Consider the following 19,302-nt stretch of genomic DNA (forward strand, 5'->3'; position numbering starts at 1 on the left):
ATAAGCAAGTGTTCAAAAGAAACTTGAAAATATAGTATTTTAACATCCTCCAATTTTCTTTCTTAGGCCGCTTTGATCAACACTGGAAATTAATCCTTATTTCCTGAAAATGTCAAAAATAACCTCCACAACCTGCGTGGGTTAGGTTTTCACAATTCATATCCTAACCTGATGAAAACATACTTATGAAAATTATTCCCAGAGCATTATTTTTCATGTGGACTCGAGCTGATTTTCTTACCACACTGATCTCTTGTAAATGACTCATTTCCATTTTATTCTGGAATACTTTGATTGCAAAGTTTATCTGGTAGCTTTGATTAGGAAATATTGCTAATGGTAACTCAATATTGTCTGTACTGGGTAAAATAGTACTAGACAATATACAGTTGCAATGCCTGGGAAAGATCATTAGGGTCAATAGGGTTATTCCTAATCTTATCTGTAATCCCCACAGTATATTTTCTCCTGCAATGAACCTACTTATCTTCTAAACCCAAACATACTGACTGCTTAGAAACACGGAATTGCAGATGTTGGTTTACAAAAAAAGATACAAAGTGCAGAGGAACTCTCCAGATGAGGCAGCATCTCTGAATAACATGGATGGGTGATGTTTTGGACTGGGACCCTCCTTCAGACTGTCTAATTCATAGGCTAATGCCCCTGTCCCACTTAGGAAACCTGAATGGAAACCTCTGGAGACTTTGTGCCCCACCCAAGGTTTCCGTGCGGTTCCCGGAGGTTTTTGTCAGTCTCCCTACCTGCTTCCACCACCTGCAACCTCCAGCGACCACCTGCAACCTCCGGGAACTGCACGGAAACCTTGGGTGGGGCGCTAAGTCTCCAGAGGTTTCCGTTCAGGTTTTCTAAGTGGGACAGGGGCATTACCCTGTTGTTATTCTGCAAGTCATATGACTCTGGGAGGAAAAGTTCTCTGTACATTCCCATTGCGATTAACAAATTTCTTCTTTACTTTCTAGTTATTTGAGGGAATGCATTTCTTGGTTTGTTACTAAGGGATCTGGAAAACAGAGAATATTATAATGGAATTGCGTGATGTTGCAATTAAAGATTTTGCGGATTAGATAAACTCTGTGACTGTGAGATGTAAATGTCCATTTTTCTTTTTCTCAACAGGCACAAGTCCACATGCTCCAAACAATGTTCGAGTGACAGCCACAATGACCTCTGCTAATGCCACCTGGGACCCCGGTTACGATGGTGGTTATGAGCAGACATTCACAGTCTGGTATGGCCCTGTGTGAGTCATCCCGGCATGCTTTGCTTTCCACCCTTTCTCTCTCAGTTCTCTGCTTACAATGAATGTTCTTTATGCATTAGGCTTCCAGTAATGATTTGCTCTTGTTATTGCTTGCCAGTTGCATAGCTGCAGGCTGCTGATTTGGAGCAAGCAGGCTCTGCTGGCTCAATAGTTTTTGGGCTTCCTGCCTTGACATTTCATTTGTTCTTTATCATTCCTTTCTGGTTGAGCTGTCCTGCTATGCTTGCAGTAGAGTGCAGCTTCTTAACCCATAACAATGAAACTATCCAGACTTATTGCGACCTGCAATCAGTAACTCTTATCCCTGTCGTCTTAACTAAACTCAAGGCTTGACCTTGGAGGTAAAATGCTATGCCTTGGTGAAAATTCCTAATTCACTTAATTAACCCTTTTATGCAAATTTACTGCTTGATAATCCAGTGCAATAGAGTCCAATGCCACCATGCAACACATTTTAGGTGCCTCCTCTAATTATAGTGGCGCCATTTGGTATTGTTCGCCTTGACAGGCCACAGTTGAATGATGCAAAGACTTAGCATTCAGACAGAACAAGCTATTCATTCCAATAATATCATGTGGTTGATCGCTCCTGTTACTGGCTAGAGATACCAATTAAACATTTGAAATATAGATCAACTACAGAAATAGGCAGAGAAATGGTAGATGGAGTTTAATCCAACCAAGTGTAATGTTTTGCATTTTGGGAGGACAAATGTAAAGGGAAGGTGTATGGTTGATGGCAAGACCCGTAACTGCATTGATGTGCAGGGAGATCTTGGGGTCCAGGTCCATTGCTCCATGAAAGTGGCAACACAAATAGATGTGGTGGTAAAGAAGGTATGTGATATGCTTGCCTTCATTGGCTGGAGTTAGGGTTGAATGCAGTTCTGGGTGCCCCATGACATGAAGAATGTGGAGACTTTGGCGAGGGTGCAGAAGAAATTTGTCAGAATGCTGGCATTATTGAATTGTTTTCTATTGAATGCCAGAAATCAAGGGGAATTCTGATAGAAATGTACAAAATTATTAAAGGCATAAATATGGTAGACAGTCAAAACCAATTTTCCAAGGTGGAAATGCCAAAGTCTAGAGGGCATACCTTTAAGCTGAGAGTAGCAAAGTTGAAAGGAGATGTGTGGGACAAGTCATTTTACACAGAAGGTGTTGGCAGCCTGGGACACACTGCCAGTGGTGGTGGCAGAGACTAGTACGAAAGTGGCATTTAACAGGCTTTTTGAATAGGCACATGGATATACAGGGAATGAAGGGATACGGATCATGTATAGGCAGATGAGATCAGTTTATCTTGGCATTATCTTTGGCACAGACATTGTGGGCCTAAGGGCCTGCTCATGTGCTGTACTTTCTATATTCTATTTTACAATATTTGGAGCAATCAAATAGTGAATTATAATTAAAGATTGGGATCTGAGAGCTCTTTGTTCGTGTTAGAAGGTGTCACATAAAAATATCTACTGCCAGCCTTTAGGGCACATTATCTATAATAATATCAGTTGTTTGTGCTGTCCTCCATCACACACAGTGATGTCTACAATCCAACACCACTCTTTGATAAGTGCTTTGCTCACAGTAGGCTGACAGTGGATCCATCGAAGCAAAGATAAAATTCAAATAATCAATATTGCCAGATTTTAAGTAACAGGAAAACTGGAACAGAAGAATAGGGTCCCTGCGGCAATTGGAGGGCAAGGTTAATATTTAATTTGAATGATTTTACATTAGAACTGCTAACTTTAACAAGGGCTCGTTTTCCTTACCACAATACTCACTCAAATGTACCAGGACGGTGTTAAATAAATCATCAAAGAGAGCAGGGACAGTCATTTAGTTGTTCATTCAAGATGCCTACTAAATATTCAGAGGATTATATGATGATAATTAAAGACATGGGAATAGAAGATAAAATGCCTATTTGTTCTCCATCTCCCCAATGAAGGAACTCTCAATGTAATTTATTGTACTGACAAATTACAGACAGTGTGTGGCAGGCTTGATGCACTGCCTGTCAGTTTCACATGTTCATACATTCAGTTTCATATCCACGGGATTTTTACATTCTTCTGTCACTAACTGCACCCGTGCCATCCTCCCTAGTTTCTGTGCTACTTTCACTGAAGTTAAAATGGACAAACAGGGGAATTCAGTCCAATGTGATGTACACCACTGGCTGTGCTATCTATTCAAGATGAATGACTTCGAGACTGGATGGAAGTTAGCTGCTTTTGGCTCGCGGGGATTGGTTCAAAGGTGCCCAGTCTGCAAGACGAGCACTTCCTCCATATGTTGGCTTCCAGCATCCAATGTGAAATGATGCTGAACCATCTCAGTCCATCACTTAATTGGCAATCTCATCCTGAAAGGTTGCCTGGTGTGTGACTTGACTGAAATGTAAGTAGTTCTTTTCTGAAGTTGAGATCAGAGCACAGTGGAGGGGGATTAACTCTGTAGCTGACTGGAAGTCCATCATTCTAATCTGCTTGCTGGACAGACTCAGGTAGCAGTCAAATGCAAAGGGCTGCATTGCATTTAAAGTCAAAGTCACGGGCATGCTTGTTCTCAGCAACCTAACCTCAGGATCCTTGCAGGTTGCTCGTACTGAAATAAGTCACTGTGCTGCTCACTGCTGCATTGCAGGTGTAAGAATTGTTCTGCAGTTAAAGCAAAGAACATTACCTTTTTCACAAGTGCCAGTTTTGGTTTTGTACCTGAAAAAGGCAAGCGTGGGCGCAGGGCTCACTGGATTCCAGGAATACAGAGAAGACACCGGCCCACATGGATGCCTCCCTGGCATCATCTTCCTGCCAGACATGTCCTTGGGACAAGCTGTCCCCGGCACACATTGTTTATCAGTCTGAAGAAGGATCTCGACAAGAAACGTCACCCATTCCTTCTCTCCGGAGATGTTGCTTGTCCCGCTGAGTTGCTCCAGCATTTTGTGTCTACCTTGTTCTTCAGAAGCCCATGCAGGTTTCTCTGCTCCCTGAGAGGACCCTGCCTCTGCTCCCTCCTCATCATGTAACACGTCTTGTAGCGGAAAAGCTGGTTGTATTCGTGGTGTGATTCAGTGAAGGTTGCTTCCTAAGATTAGTGCAGGGAGAGAAGGTGCAATTAGCAATAGGAACTTGCCTCCTATCACCTGTTCTTGAAACAGGTTAGTTTTACACGAGGGAGGCTACTGGTGTTGATTGGAACTGATGCAAATACAAATTGTGATACACTTAGATCTTTATGAAATATTATTAGGAAAATTCTAAAGCTGGAAAACTGTTACCCACATATTTCTCGTCTTTTAACTCACCACCTTGGGTTGGAGTTGAAGACTGCAGGACATAATTCAATCACTAAGCTAGAGATTAAAGAAAGTATTGAACTAATGAGGCTGGAGAATACTGGAAACAGAGCCAGATCTCCAAACCTGGGGCCAATGAATATTGATGATTTCTGATGAAGAAAAGATTTGATTATTTTTTAATTACATAAATAATCATTTGGAAAATTACATATATTTAACAGGTAGGATTCTCAGTTGGGATGTAATATCAAGAGTTGGGGATTGCACCTGGGAAGGTCTGAGTATAATCTGCCCCAACCGTTCCAGACAGACGATAAAATCACAATGTTCTTTCTTTACTCACAAGATATATGTGTCAATGGCAAAAACATAGGTCTCCCCGTGACCACGTGGGTTTTCTCTGAGATCACCAGTGTCCTTCCACACTCCAAAGACGTACAGGTCTGCAGGTTAATTGGCTAGTTATAAGTGTAAAATTGCCCCTAGTGTGTGTAGGGTAGCGTTAATAGACAATAGACAATAAATGGAAGAGTAGGCTATTTGGCCCTTCGAGCCAGCACCGCCATTCAATGTGATTATGGCTGATCATCCACAAGCAGCACCCCGTTCCTGCCTTCTCCCCATATCCCCCGACTCCGCTATTTTTAAGAGCCCTATCTAGCTCTCTCTTGAAAGCATCCAGAGAACCTGCCTCCACCGCCCTCTGAGGCTGAGAATTCCACACTCACCACTCTCTGTGAGAAAAAGTGTTTCCTCGTCTCCGTTCTAAATGGCTTACCCCTTATTCTTAAACTGTGGCCCCTGGTTCTGGACTCCCCCAACATCGGGAACATGTTTGCTGCCTCTAGCGTGTCCAAACCCTTAATAATCTTACATGTTTCAATAAGGTGTCCTCTCATCCTTCTGAATTCCAGAGTGCAGGGATCGCTGGTCGGCCTGGACTCGATGGGCCGAAGGGCCTGTTTCCGCTCTGTATCCCCTAAACTAAAAAAGAAACTTTTTCCTAACATTAGCCAGAATGCCAGTTCTGCACGGGTACATTCTTACTGCTGTGCAGTCAGTGAATCTTACAGAAATATATCATTGTGAGTGTAAATAAATAGTGCTATTAAATAGTTATCAGCCAAAAAAATGGCTTGACTGATAAATAATCAAATTGTTTACTCTTAGTAATTTCTGTTCACAAAATCTATAAATCATAACATTTGAGTTAAAATTAATCTGACATGTACAGCGAGGTAACCTAGGCCCCTGTGTCCTGACTCGTAAATCAGAAATGGTATTTAAAAGTAAAGTAAATAAATTTGTTCCATTAAAGTCAGGCCCGGATATGCTGTAACCATTACATTACGGATTTAGTCTGCAACCTCACCAGCTACGGATTTCTCTACCAATAACTTATTCCCTCTGTCCACGGAATTCTACTGCATAGATAGGAGGTGTTTGGGTCACATTTCCCCTCTTCTTCCCGTTAAAATATTAATCAAAACACAATGAGCTCCAATGTGGGAAGATTAACTTAGGTTGTTTTGTGTGGGTGCGGCGTAAGCACATTCTCTAAGGATGCATTTCCGATGTCTGCAAACACACTGCACCAAGGCTGGTCACTCCCAGTTGTTTTTTAAAGGAATGTTCAACAAATCAACCAAGACCTGCACATGAGTAAATAAGGTTTTGGTGTTTTCAATTTTAAAAGGCAAATTGATAAATCGAAATTGACATTTATTTATTGTTAGGAAGGGAGGTATCCTCCCCAATAACTAATATTGGTCACTAGAATCAAAAAGTCTGGGTACGGGGCTGGTTGTGTGTCAGTGTAATGGCACTGAGAAGAGATGATGTTATGAGCTGATATGGGATTGGAAGTGATTAGAATAGAGGATTGGTGATGATATTCTGTTACTGATGGAAGCTTTTGCTGTTAACTTCAGCTACCAAATGGAATAATGCTTTAGTGCATCTTAACTATGGTGCTTAATTAAAAGAATGTGTTTTTATCAATGAAGTAAGAAACTGAAAAGGTACCCCTTGAATCTTTGCCGCAATAGAGTCTGTGATTTCAATGCTGTTTCATTCCACAACACTTTTTTCCATTCTCCAACTGCAAGCTGGCCTGAACATTTAACTCAGCTGAAAACAGATGCTAACTGTCTAGTTCTGCATTTGCCGCAGGGTAAAGAGGGCTATGCTGGGACCCCATGACTGGCTTTCGTTGCCTGTATCCACAGGCCTTACCTGGCTGTTGGTGGAGGGCCTGGAGGCTGAGACTGCATATCAGTTCAGTGTGCTAGCACAGAATAAACTTGGCACAGGGCCCTTCAGCGAAGTCGTCACTGTGAACACACTGGGTGAGTTGACATATACATAGTTTACGTATGTACTAACCCTTAATGTTTTGCAATATTCTTCTAGCTAGCATAGACAAAAAATAATTTCGATTTTACTAACTTATGAACCTTTATTTGCCGATTTGTAAGCCACCATAGAAAACTGTATTGACATTTTTGGAACATGGTGTACAAAGTCTGGCATTCAATTTAAGCTTAAGAAAAAGGACACAAAGTTCTGGAGTAACTCACGGGTCTGCAGCATCCCTGGAGAATCTGGATAAGTGATGTTTTGGGTTTGGACCCTTCTTCAGACTGATTCATGTTCATGCTGCCAGACCCGCCTGAGTTACTTCAGCAGTTTATGTCTATTTTAGCAAACCAGCATTTGCAGTTCCTTGTATCCTCAATTTAAGCTTCATTGTTTGTTTACCAAATTCTCCTTGAGAAACCTCCAGCCATGGAGCCAAGGGATGTAATCATAACACAAAATCACTGCAGGAAGAGGGAACTTTATTGTTTCAATGATCAAAACTGAATTGTCAGCATGGTGCCGGTGGTAGAGTTGCTGCCTTACAGGGCCAGAGACCCGAGTTCAATCCTGTCTACAAGTGCTGTCTGTATGGAGGTTGTATATTCTCCCTGTGACTGTGTGGGTTTTCCCCAGGTACTCCGGTTTCCTCCCACACTCCAAAGAAGTACAGATTTGTAGGTTAATTTGCTACGGTAAGAGTTGTAAATTGTCTCCCGTGTGTAGGATAGTGCTAGTATACAGGGATCGTTGGTCGGCCGAAGGGCCTGTTTCCAGGCTGTATCTCTAAACTAAACTAAACTAAACTAAAAAAAACATTTATGAATATTTATATGACGCAGCAGCAAGTGGTGGGAAAAGCAGAACAATTTGTGCCTGCATAAATCCAATGGGTTCAGCCAATTTTTAGTTATTCATAAGGAACCACTGTTGATAGTGTTGAGTGGCTATTGGAAGGAAGCCCATTTTATAAAATGAAGCTTCTTCTGGTGCTGTATTTGCTTTAAATTGTATGCTTGATTATGATTGCTAATTGCCGCTGTTTGTACTAAATTCCTGCTGTGTGCAGCACCAATGCCAAATTCTTGTGTTAATGAAAAACAAATTTAAAAATAATTAGGGTGGTTTCACCCAATTTCTGGATTTAAATGGGTGCCATGCAGTTCCTGATGGAAATTGAGTGGCGTTTGCCATTGAGTTAGAAATTGGCGAGGGGAAGCCTGCAGGAGAGGCAGGGAAATGGGATTAGGGCATGTTCTGTCTGGCTCAGGAGCAAGGGCCTCCTTCAGTGTTGCAATTCCTAAGATTACGGCTCGCTGCCACACTTTTCTATGACGATCGAACTAGGGGCGGCACAGTGGTGCAGCGGTAGAGCTGCTGCCTTACAGTGCCGGTGACCCCTGTTCGATTCTGACTGTAGGTGCTGTCTGTACGTAATTTGTACTCCTCCCTGTGACTGCGTTGGTTTTTTCAGGGTGCTCCGGTTTCCTCCCATACTCCAAAGATGTGCAGGTTTGCAGGTTAATTGGCTTTGGTTAGTTGTAAAATTGGCCAAGTGTGTAGGATAGTGTCAGTGTACGGGGTGATCACTGGTCAGGGCGGGCTCGGTGGGCCGAAGGGCCTGTTTCCACGTTGTATCTCTAAAGTCTACAGTCTAAAAGAATGACCTAAAACCCCCGCAGATCCAGTTCTGAATCATCTGATCAAAAGTTGTCATGGGAGGCACCAGATCTTGACTCTGCAGCACTGGGGGGGTAGTTGTTGAACAGGACCACCCCACACATCCTCTCACAACTCTGTACATTGCTCTGACTGCCGCCCTGCAAGTGGCCCCATGCCACTGTGAAGCTGAGGCTCATCACAGCATTGAAGAACGACTTCATTAAAATGACTAGAGGAAGCAATGGGACACCCAACAGTGGTGTATCAAAATTGCTGAGCAATTAACTACTGAGGCTGAGAGGTAGGATTAGTACATATACTGGCACAGGAGCAGTGACCTTCAAATGCTGTAATTCCCATGATTAAGGCATGCTGCCAGTATTATTTTTTTCAATAGAGAATGAATTACCTAAACCCCAGCTCCAATTCTGAATCATCTAACACAAAATTGTATTGGGAAATTGTACATCAACCTTGCTGAGCAATTACATGCTGGGGCTGAGATGCAAGAGAACAATCTCTTTGCCAGCCTACTGCAAGGCTGGCTCCTTGCTTTAACATGGGTTGAATATGGTGTAATTTCTGCCGGTAAGACAGAGGTGAGCATCACTGAGAGTCAGGATATCATCACAAACTTGAAAGATCCTGGAAATACATCAGCTGTGCTGACAAATGGTACCCAGAGTGCCCAATCCAATCTCCCGATGGGCAGGACGTCCACTGGAAATATATTTTATTGCATTCAAACATGAGGTGAATGGTTTAGATGTCTCATTTGTGCAATTAAGAACAGATGCTAGTCATTCCAGTTTCCAGCTACTGTGTAAAATATTTGGACGTTAAGGCTGTAAATGTTGTTGTTTGCACAACTGCACTGTAAATACTTTGCATGCATTTCCAAATCATGACAAATGCCAGCAACAGTATTTTATTCCCCATTTACCACTTCACCACCTTTCTCCATTTTTATTCAGCCATAAACGGTGCACAGACTAATGTTGTGTGGATTTACATACGAGTGATCGTTATTGATGCCCTGGTGAAATATGATGTTTCCATCGCATTAATCAGATTTTGTGGAACTTCAGACGTTGTTGTGACATTTCCGTACGATCACATATCGAAGTGTGACAATGAGAAGAGAAGGCAGGTTGCTGTCCTTGGTCACAAGTCAGCATCAAGGTTGAAACTGATAGTTATCACCTGTACAGATAGGAGGTTATGTGTTTGTGAGGGATTATATGAACTTGATATGTTTCACTGCAAATGGCAATCGTGATCAAACCTTTAAGTGGAAAATGGATAAGGAAAATCTATGCAGGAGGCAGGGAAGTGGGACTGGCTCAGGAGCAACAGATGACTGGTTAATGCTGGATGCCTATCTTTACAGTGGAGAATGAACCATGTCCAACCCTCTGATTCAGTTATGAATCGTCCAATACAGAAGTTGCTGATCTGGCAACCACACGTTAATTGTGGTTATCAGATCAGCAACCACACTCAATTGAGCCACAAAATACTAATGACTATATCACAAAGTCACAAACTAGGGCATTTTTACATTTTGACCAGACATGAAGATGGAAAGTGTTTGTGTGTAAAATACATAATCATGGATACAGGATTACATCTCAAAATACGGTATTTCTAGGAGTGGTTTTGGTACTAGTGTTGCGCATGAGATGTGATATTTCAAGTGGCTCTAGTGAAGAAGACGTGATTACAGAGCGCTGAGAATATATGTTCTCAAGTTCAAGTTCAAGTGAATTTATCGTCATGTGTCCCTGTATAGGACAATGAAATTCTTGCTTTGCTTCAGCACACAGCTGACTGTACAGTTGCTTCTTCCTTGGTGCATTAAATGTGTTGGAAGTCCCTGAATACTAGTTGTATGTTCAATGGAGTTAAATAAGACATTTACCCTATTTGTAAACACAATTACATTGAATGACCTCGAGCACAATAACACGGTTATGTTATGCAACAGGCAAGCATTTTCTAAATGCTCTGGAAGTTTTAAACTACAAATAAAAAAAGCTTCAGGAGAAATTAAATTAATAAATTCTATAGATGTTCAGATTATTCCCTGGTGACTGTGAAGTCCTATCTTACTGATCTGGTAATTCCTTACTTTTACTATCTCTTTCCCATCCATTTCACCACAAGCTCCTGCTTTTGAACTGTTGGTGTTGGTGGAAGGAGGAACTGAAGATGCTGGTTTAAACTGAAGATAGACCCAAAAAGCTGGAGTAAGTCAGCAGGCCCGTCAGCATCTCTGGAGGAAAGGAATATGTGACATTTTTTGGGTCCAGACCCTTCTTTACACTGAAGAAGGGTCTCGACCCTAAACATCACCTATTCATTTTCTCCAGAGATGCTGCCTGACCCGCTGCGTTACTCCAGCTTTGTGTGTCTGCCTTTGAACTGTTGGGTCTGATTTGATGAGTGCAAAGTGCCCATGTTTCGGCAGTATCTCAAAATAACTGCATTGGGCATTGGGTGAGGGAAGAAATTCAAAGTTGGAAACTAACCAATATCTGGGGCTCTTAGAAGTTCTCAGATTTGCCAGCAGGTGGCAGAACGTGCTGAAGAATCATGCATCAACTGAATGAAAAATACTTGATCGGTCTAGAAATTCAACAGTAGAATCTTAATTCATCATTGCACTGCATAGTAATGACCATATTGAAAATGGGCCTCCTCATTAAAAATGTATTGGCACCAAGGTTAAATCATCAATTCTTTGACTTGGCAATCATCCCAAATGCACCAGCTGTGGCCATCTCAGCAACCCAACTCCTTCACAACTTTAAATCTTACTTATATATTTTTTATGTAGACATTTTTGGACTGAGAATTTTCTTGGCTGTTCTGTTGCTCAGTCTGACATCATCTTGATCTGTTGCTTGTTGCCACGGACACATCCGAATGCATGAAAATGAAATGAAAATAGCAAATGCTGGGCATCTGAAACAAAAGCAGAAAATGCTGGAAGAACTCAGCAGGCTAGGTGTGGAAAGGGAAATAGTTGACGTTTCAGTTCTGTGACTTTGATAAAAGTGGGACAGAGAGAAATGCATGTTGGTTTTTATAGAAGTGAAGGCGGAGAAGGGATGTGTGGAACAAAGAGTGTCCCCATTCAGTCTTTACTCCGTTGTCTGAAGGAGGTGAACTCAAGGTAGACCTTGATGAGTCTGGATAATGGGGAGACTATCTGCTCATTTCACGGAGCACCACGTACCGTTTTCTCATCTCACCCAATGTCCAATGCAGTTATTTTGAGATACTGTGGTACTTTGTATTCATCACATCAGTCCTAAAATCTCAGCTGACATTAGTAACTTAGTGCAAATCAACATCAAATCGAGACCTCAATGAATGACAGGTCTCTGGACCAGACTGCACAATGCAATGAAACCATTTGGAATTGGGAGATCCGCCAGGCCTCGATTTTTCTCATGCGATATGAATGTTTTCTCACAGAAATATAATTGCACACGTGCTTTCCTGTTTTCTGTCAATAAAATTGATGTCAATGAAAGACCACACAACATTTGCCATTTTCGTCAAAATGCTAAGAAGAATGTTTGAGTTCAGTCTATAGCTTTGCTGGATAACTGTTCACGGGCTCATCCATGGAATTTCTGAAGTGTTATTAAAGATTTACTCTCTTCCACCACAAGCAGTGAGTCCCAGAGCCCTCAGTACTTGTCCAGCTGAAAAAAATGTTACTTGCCTCTCTAATTTCCTTAAATCTTCGTCTCCTGGAGGTTTCTACTGTGCAAAGGGAACTTGGTCCTTCCCTTTATCCTGGTTTGTACCCCTTGGACAATTCCTTTCCACAATTTAACATAAAATAGGTTCTGCTGACATTGCCTGGATTAAGGAAAGGAAATTGTAAGGTTGCAATGCAATACAATACAATACAATAATACTTTATTAGCCAAGTATGTTTTGCAACATACAAGGAATTTCATTTGCCAAGTCAGTCATACAAATAAAAAGCACCATAACACACAAAATACATTTTAACGTAAAGATCCACCACGGTGACTCCTCTCTATATTTCGCTGTGAAGGAAGGCACAAAAAAGTTCAATCTCTTCCCTTCTTTGTTCTCCCGAGGTCAGCGGCCTCAAGCCTTCTGTTGACTGTCTTATGAAGAAAGACTGGATAGACTTGGTTTATACTCTCTAGAATTTAGGAGATTGAGAGGGGATCTTATAGAAACTTACAAAATTCTTAAGGGGTTGGACAGGCTAGATGCAGGAAGATTGCTCCCGATGTTGGGGAACTCCAGGACAAGGGGTCACAGCTTAAGGATAAGGGGGAAATCCTTTAAAACCGAGATGAGAAGAACTTTTTTCACACAGAGTGGTGAATCTCTGGAACTCTCTGCCACAGAGGGTAGTTGAGGCCAGTTCATTGGCTATATTTAAGAGGGAGTTAGATGTGGCCCTTGGGGCTAAGGGGATCAGAGGGTATGGAGAGGAGGCAGGTACGGGATACTGAGTTGGATGATCAGCCGTGATCATATTGAATGGCGGTGCAGGCTCGAAGGGCCGAATGGCCTACTCCTGCACCTAATTTCTATGTTTCTATGTTTCTATGTTTGACGGGGCAATCTTTCTCCCTCCACCTTGGGGCGATCAAGCTCCAGCATCGGGGGAAATCTCAGCTCCCCCGCGCCAGCGATCAGACCCCGGGTCGGGGCTGGTCAAACCTTCTGCGTCGTAGGAGCTCCCGACATCTACGGTCTCTACCCGAGACTGCGAGCTCTCGATGGTAAAATCCGCAGGCCACGGTGGGAGCAATCCCAGGCAAGGGATTGGCTCCGATGGTAAGTCCATGCCCCGCGGTGTGGCTCAAAGTCAGTCCCGAACGAGGCGTCCAGCTCCACGATGTTAGGCCGCAGAGCAACCGGAGATACGACCCGGAAAACAATCGCAACTCCGGCAGGGTAAGAGATTTTTTTTAAAAGGTTCCCCCGACCCCCTCCCCCTCCTCCACATAAAACAAACCAGAGAACATTTACATAAACTTTTAAAACACACTAAAAATAACAAAAAAAGACGACAAAGCAGACAGACTGTTGTGAGGCTGCCAATTGTGCAGCGCCCCCTGGTGGTATATACAGGTCCACCACCGATTTTCTGTCACCCTTGCTTCCAGAACCTTGCCGTATTATCTGTTTGTCCGGACCAACAGAGGTCATGGCCTTGAGGGGCTGAGATACCGGCCCGAGGAGTCGGCTATGGAAAGAGATCTGCCATCTCCAGCCGGGCTGGAGGTTGATCCCCGGGCGCAAGGAGGAGATTCCACTCGTTGATCAGCCGTGGAAGTGCCAAATGAGGTCGAGTTCAGCCGCCTCACCCGGCCTTGGTGCCACATATTTAGGGGTGGACTTCAAGGGGGACATTTCAAGTGCACGTTCATAATTTTGTCTGATTTAAAAGAGGTGCGGGACCACCAGTTGTTGGAAAATTGGTGGTGGACCTCTAATCGAACCCTAAATACTAAAGAGGATTATGTAGTGTGTGTTGGATGCTCTGTATTTGCAATCAGGTAGCATTTAATTGTACCGCTGCTACGGAAGAATACTTTCAGCAGAAGAGTCTATAACCTTGTTCACTCTTTCAGCTTTCCCTATAACCACCCGAGAACCACTGGTGCTGCTTTCTCCACCAAGGTGCCTAACAGCCAATCGAACACACCAAGGAGTATTGCTGTCTTGGCTTACACCAGCCAACCATAGCTATCCGATCAGCCATTATATCATGGAGTTCCGTCTTGGAGAACGGTGGGAGATTTTAGATGAAGCAATACCAGGCACTGAAACCGAATTGCTGACCAAGGAGTTATCTCTGGTAAGGCATTATCGAGCAGCTACTGAAAGAATCTTCAAGAAATTCAGGGTGGATGCAAGAACGGCCTTGGTAGAACACAAAGTGCTGGAGTACTTTCTTTCCGCTCACTGGTCAGCACACAACTAAAGCTTTTCAATGTACCTTCGTACAAGTGACAATAAACTAAACTGAAGCTAACTAGGCAGGTCAGGCTGTGTCTCTGGAGAACAAGGATAGGTGATGTTTTAGCTTGAGACCTTTCTTCAGACCCAAAATGTCACCTATCCATGTTCCTCAGAGATGCTGCCTGACCTGCTGTGTTATTCTGGCACTATCGTATTGTGTATTGACCAACATCTGTAGTTCCCTGTTTCTACGAAAGAGTATATTGACATGAGATAATTGATCACCATTTTCTGGATGGGGGTGGGTTAGACTAAACCTATAATTTGTTAACACCGGACCTGGTTTCTTTAATCAATTTATCTGGGCCAATAATACCATGCAGTAGGTTCCCTAGCGCCCAAGAACAGATCTCAAGTTAATTGCAGGGTAGCCTTGTGGAGAGGCCATGATGTGTTTCGGTATCATATAGACAGCGTGGTCATATCTAGTGTTTACTGCCTGGTCTTTCGTCCAGAAGAAGGTTATTCCTATTTGGAGAACAACAATAGCTGTGGGCCGAACATGGAGTGTGTAGAGCTTGGAGGAACTCTCCTGCGCTCTGTGGAGTAACCAGAAGCCTCCCACTCAGCCTCTCCTCAGCTGGTGTTGGGCTTAGCATGGTCCACCCTGCGTTCCATTATATGTAAAACAGATGCACCATTTTAACTAAACTCACCAATTAGACAGTGGAATGCTGTGGTGTACACTCTTGATAGAGTATTTTTCTCTGGTAATATGGCACATTTTTATCACAGGGACCTGTCTTGCTGTGTGAACACATTACAGATCCCGACTGAGTTTCATTCTAATAATTTGAATGGGATGAACATTGGGCGGGAGACTGGCTTCCTCGTCCCCATTACTACCGAAGCATCAAGGTGAACATTTACCTTGACTATCACCTTGGAGGGCTAAACTTCACAATTTTTTTAGTGCAATGGGTTAACTATTTTACTGAGGTCAAACCCATGATGTATGATAAGATGAAGGACTCCTCTTTCTGCGAAGATGAAAGGCTCTCTGTAAATGCAGAGGTCGTCGAGTTCTGGTTGGGAGAGAGATGGATGACATTGGATGGAGCAGAAATCAAAACACAGTTTGGTCAATGCACTCCAATGGATGTAAACAATGGCAGGAGGGCAGGTGATTGAAGGTGGGGTCCTTGTTTGATCATAACTAGCAAAGAATCATAGAGTCTTAAAGCATGAAAACAGGCCCTTCATCCCAACTTGCTCATCCTGACCAAGTTAGCCTATCAACATTAGTCCCACCCATCCCAGTAATGCACTCTAAACATTAAACTCTGTGTCCTTTCATGTTTGCAATGGTGATTCAAATGTTAACAGGCAAAAGGGATGATTTATCCTTGTAGAAAATTATGGTTCTACTTAAAGAACAAGTGAGGAGAAAATGGGTATCAGATGTTGCAGAGATAACGGAATACTAAGTGGACATTTTATTTTCTCCCTCTGTCAGGACTCCTGGTATGAATTCCGTGTAATGGCTGTCATGCAGGACCTGATCAGTGAGCCAAGCAACGTAGTCGGGGTTTCTAGCTCAGGTAAGCCGTGCGCAAGTGGGGTTTTTTATGAAGCTTCCATTGTATAAAGATTGAGCGAAGTTGTTCAAATGCATGGATGGACCATTGTTGTTTCCTTTGACAAGTTCTCTGTGCTTTTAGACATCTTTTCACCGCCTGAGGTGCTGGAGGAAGGCTTGGCGCGTCCAGTTGTGGCTGGGATTGTCGCCACCATTTGTTTCCTGGCTGCAGCCATTTTATTCAGCACTCTGGCTGCATGCTTTGTGAACAGGCAGAGGAAGCGGAAAAATAAGAGAAAGAGGGGTAAGTAGGAGCTGGCCTATCATTTGGGAAGGGACACACTTGCCACTCGAAAGGCAGATGTCCACCCATTATCCATGGACTGAACTGTTAGCCCTTGATAGAAAGCATCGAAACATGTTGAGATTAAAATCTTGCTCTAATAAATTTACGCACTGATCTTTGTATTTCACAGACATGTGCTTACCCATGGGAAATAAGTCAGCATTGTTAAAGCACCTCATCCTGACAAACGCATCTCTCCCATTATTTTCCATAAGCATGGAGTTAGTGATTCATACCCTCTGGTTCTAGACCCTGATGGTTGTAAAACCCTGTGATCAGTAGCAGCCATTGGGTACAGATCAAATAACCTGTGAGCACCTGTTAGTAGTTACGGAAGCTTAGATCAATACTGATCAATATTGAAACCCATTGTCGGGCCAGAGTGAAGCAAAGCCCTCCCCAACAGCCCAATCCTCGGCAGATCATATTGTCTGTATCCTGGTATTTCATTTCTCAGTTCAACCTTTTGGTTGCAAAGGGAGAAATAAGGGAAATAGGCTGCAGTCCCCAGTCAAAGTGTAATCACCCTTACCAACACAAAATCCAAATAGTTGGTTTTCATACTTTACCTTTCTGATGTATTCAAAGAATGTTGAATTCACTGGGAGATGATGAGTGATTCATTGATAATACTTGATTCATCCAACCTCTGTGGAGCAGTCTGTGATTTTGTTATAGTTGCAATACTTTTCACTCAGCTTGTGCCGCCAGCCTGATTCATGAATGCTCATGGATTTTACCCATCTACTGTTCATTACTTCTGGGCTGTCTCCTATAGTTTACTGCAATGCCTTCTCTTCAGGACAGTATTGAAAAGTAGATAATGGAATAGTTTACTTTCGGTTGTGAATGGTGTATGGTTGAGCATGTGTCCATTAGAAACTGACTCCTCATCAATAAGAGACTTAATGAATTTAAAATAAGTAGGCTGGATGCAGACAAATCCATCACTTGCTTTGACAACACTGTTCTAAATTTACTGAGCCTCATGGCAATGGCTTTTGTTGATTTGCAGTTTTGTTTGTTTAATTTTCCAAAACAAGCAGAGATTAGTCCTACATTCTGCTGTCAGCGAATCCCCAGCTTTACAAGAGTTGGCTCGCTGTCTCGTTCAACTGCTCCTGCCTTTTCTGGAACCGAGGAAAACAGAATAGAATAGAATAGTTTCTTTATTGTCATTGTAACATGAACCATGTACAACGAAATTTAAAAATGTCAGCCAGTCAGTGCACCATTCAACATTTCTAAAAGCTAACGATACATACAAGATAAAATATTAAAAGATAAACAACTAAAATAAATATCAAGAAAATAGCACGCATAAACACCCAACCCTCCATCCTTCTGTCGATTTCACAGTGTACCACAGTCCCTTAGTCTGTATCGCCCCTGCGTTCCTTGGCGGCTACATTTAGTGCTTTTATAGCAGTGGGGTAAAAACTGTTTTTTAGTCTGTTCGTCCTTGTCCTTGTAGATCTGTACCATCTGCCTGACGGCAACAGTTCAAACAGGGAGTGTCCGGGGGGGGAAATGTCCTTTATGATACTGTGGGATTTTTTGATGCAGCGGGAACTGTGTAAGTCCTCCAAGGTAAGGAGACCTTGGAGGACTTACACAGGAAATAACCTGAGGAGCTACGCTAAGAGAAGAGGAACACTAATAGCCAACCTCAATCATAGCTACTGTGAAAGTACCTTTCTTCGTTGAAATTGACTTAACGAATTTTGATGTTGTGGAAGTTCTGATGTAAGTTATTTTTACTTGACTCCGTGGGAAAGTGAGCCCTGATAGAGGGACAAATGTGATATTTATCGGAGAACACCCAAAGGCTTCTGAGTCCATGCAGTAAGAACTTTACAACATCCAGCATCAATAGAAGAATGAATTAAAAATCTCCCAAACAAACCACCCTCGCCGTCAAACACTCCCTTCCCAAATGTGGAAAAATGTGCGTTTCCAACATTGTCTACATCAGTCTCTTCAGAACCCACAGAGCCGGAGTGGAAGTAAATCATCCTCAGACATGACGGGAGGAAGGGGAGAAGAAGAAGAAAAAGAAGAACAATATTGTTATTATTGTTATAATTAGAGATTTGAAATCTCTTAACACAAATTAATTTCTGCTTTACTATTTCACTCTGATGACAACGTTCCCTATATAAACAGTTAGGTTGGACTTATGAGATCATGTTTGTGATCAGAATTTGCAAAGGTGTTCCAGCACTTTATCAAAGATCAGGCTGTATGACCAGTGACCGAATGTGTAAACAGAGAATAAATACAAGTCAATGCTCATCCATTAAATCTTAATGTTGCAGCTATGAAAGATTTCTCGAAGAGACTAAATATCTCAGCAGCTGTTTGAAAGTCCAAATAACCTTTTTACGTCAACATTTTTAATAGTGAGAAGAATTGTTCATTTCTTCCGAAACAAGGCATGCCTGACTAAAGCAAAGATAGTCACACTATTACAGCTCAGTGTTTTGGTTACATCAGTAATATGGATCCATTCCCCACATGTTTTATATTCCTTATTTGTTCTTGGATGTAGGCAGTTCTGGCAGGGACACATTTATTAATGTTATTAACTCTGAGAAAGTGGTGGTGAACCCATTCCCGAGCCATCTTCCATCTTCGATGGCTTGCTAACAATATTACTTTAGGAATGCCAGGATTTTGGAGCAGATGAAGGACAAAAAGTAATGCAGATCCAGATCAAGTTAGCTTCACCATGATGGTTCAATGGTTCTTTATTATCACATGTACCAAGGATTAGTGAAATTACTTTT

General features: G+C 42.4%; 1 protein-coding gene across 1 annotated transcript in view; it reads left to right on the plus strand.

The window, feature by feature from the left end:
* igsf9bb (immunoglobulin superfamily, member 9Bb) overlaps positions 1 to 19,302 on the plus strand; it is a 429,804-nt gene that overhangs the window by 400,312 nt on the left and 10,190 nt on the right. Inside the window, exons 12-16 of the mRNA XM_055660774.1 lie at positions 1,141 to 1,252; positions 6,771 to 6,946; positions 14,258 to 14,484; positions 16,105 to 16,189; positions 16,310 to 16,471. Of these exons, the coding sequence (XP_055516749.1) occupies positions 1,141 to 1,252; positions 6,771 to 6,946; positions 14,258 to 14,484; positions 16,105 to 16,189; positions 16,310 to 16,471 (762 nt within the window). The remainder of the gene's footprint in view (positions 1 to 1,140; positions 1,253 to 6,770; positions 6,947 to 14,257; positions 14,485 to 16,104; positions 16,190 to 16,309; positions 16,472 to 19,302) is intronic.

Source organism: Leucoraja erinacea, chromosome 32, assembly GCF_028641065.1.
Source record: "Leucoraja erinacea ecotype New England chromosome 32, Leri_hhj_1, whole genome shotgun sequence".
Lineage (NCBI taxonomy): Eukaryota > Metazoa > Chordata > Chondrichthyes > Rajiformes > Rajidae > Leucoraja > Leucoraja erinaceus.